The sequence below is a fragment of the Colletes latitarsis genome, chromosome 11 (assembly GCF_051014445.1).
Source record: "Colletes latitarsis isolate SP2378_abdomen chromosome 11, iyColLati1, whole genome shotgun sequence".
Taxonomy (NCBI): domain Eukaryota; kingdom Metazoa; phylum Arthropoda; class Insecta; order Hymenoptera; family Colletidae; genus Colletes; species Colletes latitarsis.
Window position 1 is genome coordinate 25712721 of NC_135144.1, and position 12518 is coordinate 25725238.

The 12518-nt window shown below is 38.8% G+C and overlaps 1 protein-coding gene across 3 annotated transcripts; it reads right to left on the reverse strand.

Moving 5' to 3' along the window:
• Positions 1-143: 143 nt before the first annotated feature.
• Positions 144-8633, reverse strand: LOC143348294 (alpha-tocopherol transfer protein). Of its 3 annotated transcripts, none has more exons than XM_076778363.1 (7): positions 8336-8633; positions 4644-4895; positions 2970-3061; positions 2596-2841; positions 2025-2219; positions 1449-1620; positions 144-493 (listed from the first exon to the last, which is right to left on the reverse strand). In XM_076778363.1, the coding sequence occupies exons 2-7, from the start codon at positions 4843-4845 to the stop codon at positions 456-458; spliced, it is 945 nt and encodes a 314-aa protein (XP_076634478.1). In that variant the 5' UTR covers positions 4846-4895; positions 8336-8633; the 3' UTR covers positions 144-455. The 3 variants fall into 3 exon arrangements, with proteins under 3 accessions (XP_076634478.1, XP_076634477.1, XP_076634476.1); XM_076778362.1 differs by having other exon boundaries at positions 4644-4899; positions 8336-8632; XM_076778361.1 differs by lacking the exon at positions 8336-8633 and having other exon boundaries at positions 4644-4914.
• Positions 8634-12518: the final 3885 nt, after the last annotated feature.

The following is a 12518-nucleotide window of genomic DNA, read 5'->3' on the forward strand; positions in this document are numbered from 1 at the left end:
TTACTTGATCGGTAGCCATCTGCAATAATTGGTGATACTAAAACAGCAACTAATAAAATTTAATTTATTATAAAACCATGTTTGTGAATTTCAAGTTTCAAGATTAAACGTCTCCATCGTACCGAATAACAATACCTCTCAAATTCATTGCAAAACTTTCCCTTTATTGCACGTAACGTGACTCTAATATCTCGTTTATCGATAACAAAAATAATTACATCTAGCTTTTTAACTTATTTCTTAATTACTCCGATCAGAAACACTAAACTCTTTCGGTTATCGCCTTCACTGTAACCATGAAAACGGAACTAAATAATCCATCTTTTTTTAGATCTTAATCTTAAATCGCGGGAATTTCGTTTAGATCGCGGAAATTTGAATCGCGCGATCTCGTTACCTCGACAAGATTCGGTGTTCACGATCCATTAGGCTAACGAATAGATGCCAGTTCCTCATTATTTCACGCTCTTCTTGAACCCATACGTATTGGAAACTGCGGAAAGAAATTAAAAGTAATCAGAAACAAAGTAACAAAGAATGTAGGATACTTTTTTCAGAATCCTTTAGAATCGTTCGTGCAGATATAAACTAACAGTCCCTTGGCACGTTTCAATCCGATGCTTCGTTATCGAGATATACGCGGTTGAAGTTTCGAGATGGCAACTCCAGCGCCATCTTTAAATTCACCCAGGATAGGATTTAAATTTCGCGCGCCAAAACTGACGTGCTACATAAAACCATTCGTATCTCAGTAACGAAGTTATAACGAGCAAAATGCTAAGAGAACTTTTTAATTGATATTTGCATCAATGATTGATATGTGTATGTATATTTTAAGTCGCGGGTTACTTTCGAAGTAAAGTATTTGCAAGACGTTTCCACGGACGAAGATTTCGATGGTTCTTGAAAGAAACCTCGAACTTATCCGTGAAGCATGGATTTTTTCGCGTACGTTAATTAACCTCTCTGACGTAATTGGACGACGAAGTTGCGCGGCCGCCACGATCAGCGTTTTTCTTCCCGTCCATCGAGGAAAATTATACGCGATACGGTTACGCAACGAAATGATAATGGCACCATCGTAACAACGCCGAGTAATTACGCAAAGCATGAGTTGTAGGCGCGACGATCGCCTTCGAATAAGGGGGGGAGGGCAGATTGTTCGTTGGGGCACAATTGAGCGAACCCTTTCAAGAAAATTAAACGATCGCATGTAGTAGCGAAGAATTCTTGTCAATATTAGAACTGTAGCATCTGAAATATCCTTTAGCAAATACTGTCCCTAGAGACGTATTATGGCCATCTATATAGGGTGCTCGAAAGTAAATGTCATTTGACAAAATTCGATTATTTACAACTTCCATTTTTACTATTGTCATTTTATAATCAGTAATGTTGGAATTTTTTAAAAATTAATCTCGATAGAACGGAGTGAAAAATTAATTTACCTTGAAAGTCTTGCTCGAACCAGCAGAAGTAGTCGCAAATACCTTGGCCAATCGGTACATTTGGCAACTTCAGGTCTCCACCCAACTCTGTGGGAACAGGTTTCTTACCCAGGTGAGAAGTCAACGCCGCTCTGTCCGTGCCGTGGAAGTGAATTCTTTTACGCGTTTTCTCCTGCAAGGTTTCCAAATTTTCAATGTTAATATTATCTTCTCAATAGAGAGATCTGGTTCGCGCAACTAGCACACGGAATGTACAATTAACGGAACTAATTAGTGTATTTAGACGGCTACTTTCACTTTGCTTCGCGATCAAAAGCGGAGCGTGCAAAGCATTACAACAATTAGAGGAGATGGATTATTTCTAATTATTATTTTTCTAATTAAATATCGTCATATTTTTATGCCATTCTCCCGGTATCTATTCACTTTTGTATTCGTGATTTTGTTCTTTGCCTTGTTCGTACTGTTGTTTTATAAAATTAATAGGTCGGGCATTTTTTAATTTAAAAAATTTGTTAACAGTGTTCGAAAATAGTTAGGTAAGGAGAAATAAATGCGAGTGTCTGGAAAGCCTACCAGAAGGAAAGGTTTGAAAATAGCGTAGACCATGTTGAATATGAAGGGTTGATTCACTATGTGGATGCCCTTCAGACGACAGGGTAAACATCTTTGCACCCAATCAGCGACCATCGCGGCGAAACTCGGGGTAAACTGCGCGACGTGGGTCAACGAGAAGCCGTCCATGTTACAAATTACGTGCACACCCGCGATCTGAAACGAATAATGCGTCAAACGCGGCACACCGCGCGTGAAAACAGTTTCACAGCTGATAGATCCAAAATTACAAATTTTGCATATCTTTATGCCAGCATTGAAAATGGATTGGCGAGGTTCTCCCGATTAAAATGAGTCCAAACACGATATTGTTCGGACCACTTTTAGTCTTGAACATTTTTCAAAAATGATTTCAAAAATAATCGAAAGTAGTCCGAATAAGGCCGTGTTTGGACTCATTTTAATCGGGAGAAGTTCAAGAATACATTGGCAATACTCTCCTAAAGATACCAAGAAAAATTAAACAATTTTGAAAATTCTGGATTAAATTTTGAATTTTTTTATTCACTTATTTTATTTACTTTTTACAGACCTGCGTTCTCGGTTCAGACATGGCGGCATCCAAAGCCAGCATGACCGACCGGAATATATCGTCGAGGCTGACGACCTTTGTGTTCCATTTTTTTCCAGGGTTAATCAAAAGTATCCTGCAACCTTCCGAGGTGCGTTCTGGCAATGGTATTAAAATTTCGGAGGATAATGTCTTTTTTTCCTTACTCGGCAACAGATTTTCGCAGTGACGTGGATGGTGCAGTCTAAAATTATAGAACCTCTTCATCTGTCGAGTGCAAAGAGAAGGTGTTAGAATAAACATTTCGAGAGGCACTCTGAAATGTTCTTTGCAAGTTAAAAAAAAAAATTTATATTTTTATTTGACAAACGTGTAGAAAAAAAATGTGCACTCACCAGCTCGAAGCTGCTCTTTGGATACCACTTGCAAGGTCGCATAAATTTTTGGAAAAATTCGACATCGTCCGGGAGAATCAGATCGGGTTCACCTGAGGATGAAAAACAGAAAGGTCTAAAATACGCGTCGTTTATTCGCGTGAGAGGAACGAACGACGAGGCGTGTAATTCGATAGTAACTGAAAATTATTGTGCATAATCGGTCGCGGGTAGCAACGAAGCTTGTTTCCATAAAATAAATATTCTACGTTCTAAATAATGAATACATCATGTGGTAAAAATTGAATCATTGTCGAGTTTTGCAAACGACAATGTTAAATCATAAAGGAAATATTACATTTCTAGACAAGAGAAATTTAATGAAACGACTTTCGACATCAGGTGGAGATCACCTGAGAAAATGGCCATAAAGTACACAATTTTTATGGCTGGTACCTGTTTGTTCAACTCAAGGGACTTTGCGAGCAAGTGAAACTTTCATTTTCAACCGACCGGTTCCGAGCATGACAGAGAATTCGTATATGTCGTGTTGCATCGAAACAGCGCGAAATGTTTGCTAGAAAAAAATATTATTATGCTATTTCTTTGCTTCCTTGGTCATTTAAATAAACGAAATATAATCGAAAACTGAAATGATATCCTAAAAAACGACGAACTCGGACGAAATAATAAATAAATCGATCTCCATTAAAAGCACAGGGAGCAAAACCGTTCGAGGTTGACCCCTGGCGTCGACGAAACGGTCGCTACGATGCAATTTACACACGTGTATCGGCGAATTGCAATTATGCTCCGCGACAGGGCAATTAAATCACCAAGCCACCAGGAATTATAAACTAATTTGCGCCTCTGAGGTTTCCCGTCGTGCAAATCGTATTTCGTTCAATATCTCTTCCCCCGAGCTATTAAATAAAGTCTTCCTCTCGAGGGCTCAGTAAAATTTAACTAATAAAAGGATGTGTGAAAATTCCTCACAGATGAATTTTCATCTATGGTATCCATTAAGGGTTGAGAATAAAAAAAATAATTCAAAACGTCATTGTACATGGCGGATAACAGAGAAGTTACTTCCGTAATACTGCGTGGCGACGCTTCCCGCGCTCGCCAGCAGAGGGCCACGCTCGTCTTGACTTTCCCACAAGTGCTCGAGCTATTCCAATATACAGGGTGTTCGGCCACCCCTGGGAAAAATTTTAATGGGAGATTCTAGAGGCCAAAATAGAACGAAAATCAAGAATACTAATTTGTTGATTGAAGCTTCGTTAAAAAATTATTAACGTCTAAAGTTTCCAGAACGATTTGAAATTTTTGAATTTAATTATTAACAACTTTTTAACGAAGCCTCTATCAACAAATTGGTATTCTTGATGTTCGTCTTATTTTGGCCTCTAGAATCCCCCATTACAATTTTTCCCAGAGGTGGCCGAACACCCTGTGTACACTCCTCGACAAAATATTAAATACATTAAATAATCTTCCAATTAAAAATATCTAAAGCATTATTCTTAATGACGAACCTGATTAAAAATGTAAAATAAAAATCCTCGAATATCAAATGATCCAATTGTTTCTTTCAGATTCCCCCATCATTGGTTACGGGACATCTTCGAGTTGCTCTTCGCGTTGCAATCGTGGTCCCCCGTCTGAAAGTAAGTCGCAAAGGAGGTAAGTTACCTTTAAGCAGCGCCCTGATGTCCTTCAAGGCCTGTTGAACAACCTCTGGCGTCTCCCTCAGTTCCTTTCTGGCCTTCTCGCCGTAGTGCTCCTCCCCGTCGTCGAACTCGACGGTCAGGAGGAAGTTGTCCACCTTGAATTGAGGCACCTCCCTCAGCTTGGTGATCGTCCCGTCGTCCTGGCCAGGTTCTTGCCGTTCCATGGCGGAGTAACCGTTGTCGGGTCTGGCCCTCTGTTTGCCAGGAAGGACTTCTATCTGTCGGACATACATCGTTGAGCTTCCTGGCCGGTTAACTGCCGATAGATAAGAAGATGGCGCCCCCTTCTCCGTTCCACTTCGTGTTCCTTCTCCCTCGTGTCTCTGTTTGTTTTAATATGGCTCGGTGGGCGCTGTTTTTGTGTGCGGTGTTTTTCAAATTGTGACCGTGGCTGTTGTTCTTTGGTATATCGTGTGTTGTTGTTGTTGTTGTTGTTGTGTCCCCAGAATTGACCTGACTACAATGGTTCGGAGGTTAGAAAAATATCACGAGATTGGACTCGATGCATTTCGGGGTTTCCAACGAGTCGCTGCTGTTTCGCGCGTACGCGACTCTGCTGCGATCTTTCGGCCATTTTAGCGAATCGATAACGACCGCCGCGAGCAACCTTCACGCCATTTTGCATATCCGACCGATTCGCCGCGCTGCTAAATCGGCCATTCACTGAATCGATTGTTTTCGTTTTCGCAGGAAATCACGGGATTATGCGCATAAATTTTTCTCTAAGAAATAATATTTAAGAGTTTCGTAACTTCGAGCGTGGAATCTAGATCGAAGGGGTTCCAGGATAGATTCTATTATCTTTTTTCAGAAATTCGACGCTCCCGTAAATGGCTGGGAAAGGCAACTTTCACCGGGGGATCGAAGGAGCTTGTCGCGATGTGGAGAAAGCGAGATTTTCAATCGTCGAAAATTGGAGAAATGAGATTTTCTGTAATAGAATCGCTCTTTGTCCTACGGGAGCGACGTATCCCGCTAGCTTTACTCAATTTTACGCATTCAGATTCTAAACTTAACGTTATAGGACTCGTAAATATTATTTGTTAGCAATTTATGTTGAATTGAATTCATGTAACGATATGGATGTATCCTTTAATTAAAAGAAAAACTGCATTTTAATGCAACTGTCTAAAAAATATGCGCAACGAGTGTCCGTAAACCTAGCGTTAATATTGACATTGGCTAATATTTGCAATGACTAAAGCTCGGAAGTTCTCGAGGGGAAAAATATTTCCAAGGACGCGGCCTCGGAACGCGAGACCGAAAATTGAACAAAGTCGTGCAAAGTACATTCTCTGCAACGTCTATCTATCTTTTGTGTGTAACATCCTAATCCAGCAGTTCCCTGTACGATAAGATAATTAAACAGTGGACGTCGACTAATGACCGTTTGCAACCAGTCATTCCGAACGGGCCCAGCTGCGAGTTTAATTCTTATCTGTAATATAGTTCGAGTTTATTGAAATGCACGAGCTTCCTGAAATCTATCGGTAAACGTTTTACCGTGTGTCGAATATCAACAAAAGTGGATCGAATTGAGTTGGATCTTTTTTTTTTTGATAAATAACGTGTGATTTAATATAAACTGAATCATAGGTTGATAGACCACTTATTATACTTTTTTTTTTTGTTTTTTGTATAGTCATTTTCCTTGTTGCAAATTATCGTGAGATTCTTAGTCGATACTGCGACTACATATGTGTATTATAACGAGATAGTGAAAGAAATTGCTTCCTAAACTGCAGTCGATGCTGTTAAGTCTATTTTAAATTAACTTCAACGCAACTGCTGGGCTGTTTATAGTTGGAAGTACATATTGAGTAACGTAAATATTTTGTTACGAAACATCTATTCAGATTCTCTTAGAAAGCAAACTTACTGCGATTTGAAAATAAAATCGATAAAAATAACTTGATAAGAGAGCTAGTGTAATTATTTAGACAACAAGTCATGGTCTTCAGGATAAAGTCTGTGGTGTTAAATATGTATCAGAATAATATTTTTTTTTAATATGTGTAATAATTTAACATTAGATATTGAAGACCTCTATAAATTACGTAATAACAAAAGCAATGATCAAGACAATACTGGTGAATTTAGAAATATTTTTAGGAATATTTTCTAAAATAAATATCAAGTTTCTTGAAACGTTAGAAGTTTCATTATGTAAAGGACAGAAAAAGTACGTTGTATTAAAAATAATTTGGTTCATCGAGTCGTTAAAATTTGTAAAATTGAATAGTATAGAGATACGTAAAATAAAATAAAAATTTATATCGTCGATACTATATTTAAAAGTACATCTTACGGTCCAACGTTAAAACAGCGGGACATTTGAAACCTTCGATCAGAGTCGGCTATAAAAAGATACTAACATCGAGCCAGGAAATTGCTCGTTCGATAGTTTTCGATACATTCAAGAGCATGTAGGCTCTAAATGTTTCAAGTTGTTATTCGAAATTGCAAGATTCCAAAAATCTCGAACAATTGGGAAACATTTAATGCAGAAAAATTTCTGATAATTCTGGAAAATCTTCAAGCTTCTAAAGAACCTCAAAAATAGAATAATTAATTATTTTTCTGTGATCTTTAAAGTCGATTTGAAACAATCTCGCAACGTTTCACAAAAGGATATTACTTTTTTTTTTCAATAACACTTATTTAAACTTGTATTGTTTAACCCATTTCTAAAATACTCTAATTTTCACTTATATTCTTATATTTAAACACGACACGTTTCAATCTTAATTACCGTATTATTGTATCATTTATCAACATCAACGGAAGATAACCTTTGGAATACATTGCAAAAATTATTCATTAAAAATCATTATCAGAAACACTTGTATTACTCATTGCAGTGATTGAATACATATTTATATCTAAGAGAGAGTTGCCTAATACGTATTCGCTTAAATTACGACTCTTCGATGCCTTTGTTGTCACTAAATATAAAAGGGATCCTAATATTGACGTTTTTATAACAGTAGATTTGAAATCTATAATTTTGATTCTCAAATCATACCCGGTGCGATAATGAACTATCATTGTTTCCTTTAAAAAAAAAAAAACTGATCTCGCTTCCGCTAAAGACACGATCACATAACACGGATTTATGCAATGCACAAAAATACGTTACTTAACACGTATGTACTTGTAAAATATTTTTAAACCAACATTACATACTATATAGTTTCCATTCCGTTTACTCCTCGATTACGGAGAACCTGTTGCTCCAAATCATGCTATACAATATTACAAAAAAAAAAAACAAACACACAAGAAACAGGAAATTAATTTGCAAAGAAATCAGTCTCGAATCAATCATTTCTGATTGAAAAAAGCGAGCCTATCGCGAGATTATCGTAAAATTGCAGATTATTAACATCGAGGATACATTGTTTACAACCGCGTTCGATCGATACCTCAAGACGATAAGATAATTAATCGCCTCGAGGTTCTCAATCCCGGTTCACCGACGAGCTTCGACTTTTTAAACGGGTTCGAAGAGTTCGTGGATCCCTCGAGAGGAGTTTCGAGACTTCCCGAAGGCTCTCGAGAGCTCCTCGTGCCCGTCGCTAAGCTACATCCACGGAAACCGTGTTCCTCGGGCGTGTAAAGAGGAAACAAGAGAGAATCGACGGTGCCTCGTACCTGAGAGAACGTTCCTTCTGGGAGCAAGTTAACGGTACCGGAGTCACCACCGGTGCTTTATCTCGACTCTCTTCGAGTTTATCGCTTCGTGGTGGGGTTGGTGGACGTCTCACAGAGTCCTGGACGCTCGTCTCGCGCGGCTGGATCTCATTTCGCGGTAGCCGCGGCGTGGAAAATTCGTGATCGAGGGTACCCCCGGCGTTATCGATCACTGGGTTCTCGGAGGGCCAACGGGGATAGAAAGAGGCACGGACGCGTTGTCGACGAAAGGAACCAGCGTGGTCGAGACACCGGTGAAGACTGCCCCGTGCCGGGGCTCGGTGTGTCAGAAATCGGCTGGAAAGCGGGAACGGTTCTCCCACCTTCGGCGTGCTCGTGACAGTGGGAACACAGACGGAAGGTTAACCTTTATCACGGCTAGAGGATAATTAAATCTGAAACAGACCACTTCACGCCGAATGTGCGAACATTATAATCGACCCTGTGCCCCCATTTTGCATTTTTACGTCACACTTTTCGCGCCCTTCCAGCAACGTTTCGACGCGGCGGGGAGCCGCCATCTTTTTCCCCCGGATCACCCCACATCGCGAAAACAATCGTTTGGAGAATCGTTTTGAGCACAGTAATTCGATGGTTCGTGGAACGTTTAGTGAAGGGAATAGTGAAGTTTTACGTACAGGGTGTATGTTCTAAATTGGACGAGAGAAACGTGTTTGTAAAGGTTAAAGGGGTTTGTTGAAAAGTTATGGATAAATGTGGTATTTTTATGTGGAATACAACTTACTGGCTACTGTTACTGTTACTGGGCGAAAATTACCTTTGAAATCTCAGGCGATACATATTGCTAATCTGGTCGAGCCAATGTAATAGGAAGTCGATTGTATTCCATATTTCTGTTCCCACATATATGACACAGTCTTATACATAATACATCATTTTTAGACTATTTTTATGTAGAGAGTTTACAAGGCAAATTACACGTTTTTAAAATCTCTGTTTGTTAATTGTAAAGTGCATTAAATTTCATTTTTCTCGATCGCCTACGATAAAGGCAGCGTTAAGTGAAATGTAACTATGAGAACATCTTTGGTAGAACGAGTAGAATCGAAAGTGAAAATGACTCGTTGCGTGTGAGCATAATATTTTGATAAGCAAAACTTTTTCGCTGATGTGACTTATACGCGACGCATTGACCCCCATATGACTTGATTTCCATGCATTTGTTCGATACGAGAAATAACAAATAATTGTCGGTGTTGCACTTTCGATCGATTTCAGGAGCAATTTGGCGAATGTATTATTCAATATCCTCGAAAATATACAAACGTTTCAATATTTATACCCGACGCCATCGAAAATGCAAAACAACCGTTAATATGTTGCGTTAAAAAGTGCACAAAAAATTAACGATAATCATTCTCAACGACTTCGAATGAATCACTTTCTTCGTATGAAAGCGATTTATTTTACGCAGTATTGTTTGGAAGTCAAGGTATCCTATGCAGGTGAATTTGTTATTCTCAAAAATAGCGATTATCTTCAAATTATACACACGTACGATTTTGGGAAAAATTGTTGCTTCTCGGACTATTTGCCCCACGAAAACAAATTATTTCTTTGGATATTTCTTTGTATTTCCAATGATCGAACAGAACCACGAAATCACGGTCGGATCTTTTTAAAAAAATGGTGATTCTTCTATTCCACGTGAATTTACATAATTGCACATATGTTTACCCAACGTGACTGTTAACGAAGCTTGTTTGTTCTCAACGACAGGTCATATTATTATAGATAAACGCGGACCTTGTTAGATGTTAGATACCGTCAACACGTGATATCAACCGATTCAACATTTCTTTATAAATGTATAATTAATTTCAGTGTTAACGAACGTGAGAGTCCCTCTTCTTTAAATGAAAATTCTCGGGGTTCTTCTGCGCTCTGTTCTTTTTTGTTAATACGGTCGAAATTACGAGCGTCAGCAACGTGATGCAATGTTACGAATGCCACCGTTGCTGTCGCTCTTCGTGTTTATTACGTCCTCGTTTCCCATTGTACTCCAAATCGAGCAGCAACGAGTTGGGTCAAGTTCGAAAGTGGTCGAGCACGTTACGTAAATTACCAGAAACTTCCGGCCAGTGGCCACGTCTGATTTTCATGATTTCATAAACTTTACAGCGTCCCCCACCCACCTTCTTTCCTAATCGCAGACCGAATCAGGTTGTTCCAAACTTTCGTGGTTTTATTCGAACTAAATTTCTAGCTCGAGTATATCGAACTTGATAAATATTTCCGTCGTCCGGCCGATTTCAGGAATTTCATAATTTCCGTTTCCTCGTCTTCCGCTTTCTACCTACGGCCGTAGTTTCAATTGAAATATTTTTATTCCGCTCTGATGAGTTTCGACTCGTCCGGTTGGGAATTTGAAAAACTTCAACCGGAGGCGATCGTGACTCAGTTCAACAGCGCAAGAATTGTATTTTTTCGAATTAATTACGGGCGAATAAATTTCTATCGGACGACTTGATTGTATGCAAATGTCGGCTTGTTTATCGCCGCGAATATAAGGTTGCTGATGTCAAAAACGGAGTACACAATTTCAATTTTTCGACGCGGGCATTTATCTTTTCGACGTTTTGACCCCACCTTCCGGGGTTATTTATAAAAACGATTCCGTTGTAGAACGGAAATTAAAAAATTGACGAGTAACAAGGTAACAAGATTATTTTACAACCTAGTATTAAAAAAAAAATAAAGGAATAAAGATTTATCTACGAAAACGTCATAATTGCGCATGTTATTTTGCATTTCCATAAGATTGAATTCATGCATTTCTATGTTTGTCGACGGTATAATTCCAGGAAATTAAGTTACAGTGTTTTCCTCGCGGTATAAACGATTACGACGAAATTACTATTGCGAAAGAAATAAGATGAGACGAGGAGAAAGCCTGCGAAGTACATTTCAAAGCGTGAAAGTTAAATGTCTTGAAAACTGGCTCCGTTCGCGCCATTGTTTTACTTTCGATTTGTTTCTATTTTTGCGCCAGAGAATTAATCGAGATTCCAAGTAAATAACAAATAACCTACTGATTCGAATTTTATATTAACAATGTGTATTTTTAATACAGTTAACGTTCCGTTTAATCGTCATTTTAGTCTCCGGTTGGTTGGAGTTACGAAATCTGTCCAAAAAAAGATGGCTGCTCCGACCTTATCGTCCGTCGTTAGTCTAAGAATCCACTTCAATTAGAATTCCGTCGTCCATTAGCTTTCTGGTTTCCCTTTTTCTTACCGCTTTCTATCGCATACTACTTTTACTCTGTTACGATTACTCTTCCCAGCGTTACCTCGTCTGCACTTTTTCACCTATTCTACTTCCTCTTACGCCATCATTTCCTGATGATCTGCAACTTCTTCGCATTCCACTTCCCCTCGTAACTTCCAGAATGTCTAAAAGAAGGAGGACTAACAAAAACTCGAAAAAATAATTTATTAAATTAATCTAAAAATCATAAGGCTAAAGGAAATCCAGGTCTCTGGGAATAATTGAAATTAATAATTACAGTTTCGTTCTTATATTAGCTTCTGCGCAACTACAACCGGGTTTCTTCGTTTCTCCGCTAGCGGCGCTAGTGGAGAAGGGTACTACATTATCTATAAATATTTTTATACGTTTATCTATAGTTGATATCTATTATTAAAAATTATAAATGCTATTCGCTTGTCCCGTATAGCTATTCTACGCTTCATATCCCATTCTCTTTTCAAGTATCCGTGTCTTTTCAATACAATTTTTACATTTTCAATACATACACATAACCTGTGAAACTGGAACAGGTGTTAGGGTAATAAAATTCAATTTTTTTTTCCTCTGTTCCTACTATAATCTACTCCTCAAACTCTTCCGCTCGATTAGTTTCTCATATTTTACTTTCCTTCCGAATCTGTTTCTTCTCCCGTTTCCTGTTCCCTCGTCACCCTCCCTCCGACCCCCAGTTTAATCTGATTTAATCTCTTCCCTGTTATCCTTGCGTCGTTTCTGTCTTAAGGGAAAAGCGTGGTCTCCTCTCGCTCCCTTCCACCGCCACAGCGACAGTTACGAGCACGTGGAATTACACCTGGAGCAGACGCGCGTCGAACGCGAAAGAGGCAAGTACATAACTGAACTACGGGTCTGA

Coding starts and splice junctions, on each gene's coding strand:
- LOC143348294 (XM_076778361.1), bottom strand. CDS start 4,914: ATGTATGTCCGACAGATAGAAGTCCTTCCTGGCAAACAGAGGGCCAGA. Junction 2,842..2,969: donor CAAAGAGCAGCTTCGAGCTG/GTGAGTGCACAT, acceptor TGCACTCGACAG/ATGAAGAGGTTCTATAATTT. Junction 2,220..2,595: donor TGTCTGAACCGAGAACGCAG/GTCTGTAAAAAG, acceptor TATTCGTTTCAG/ATCGCGGGTGTGCACGTAAT.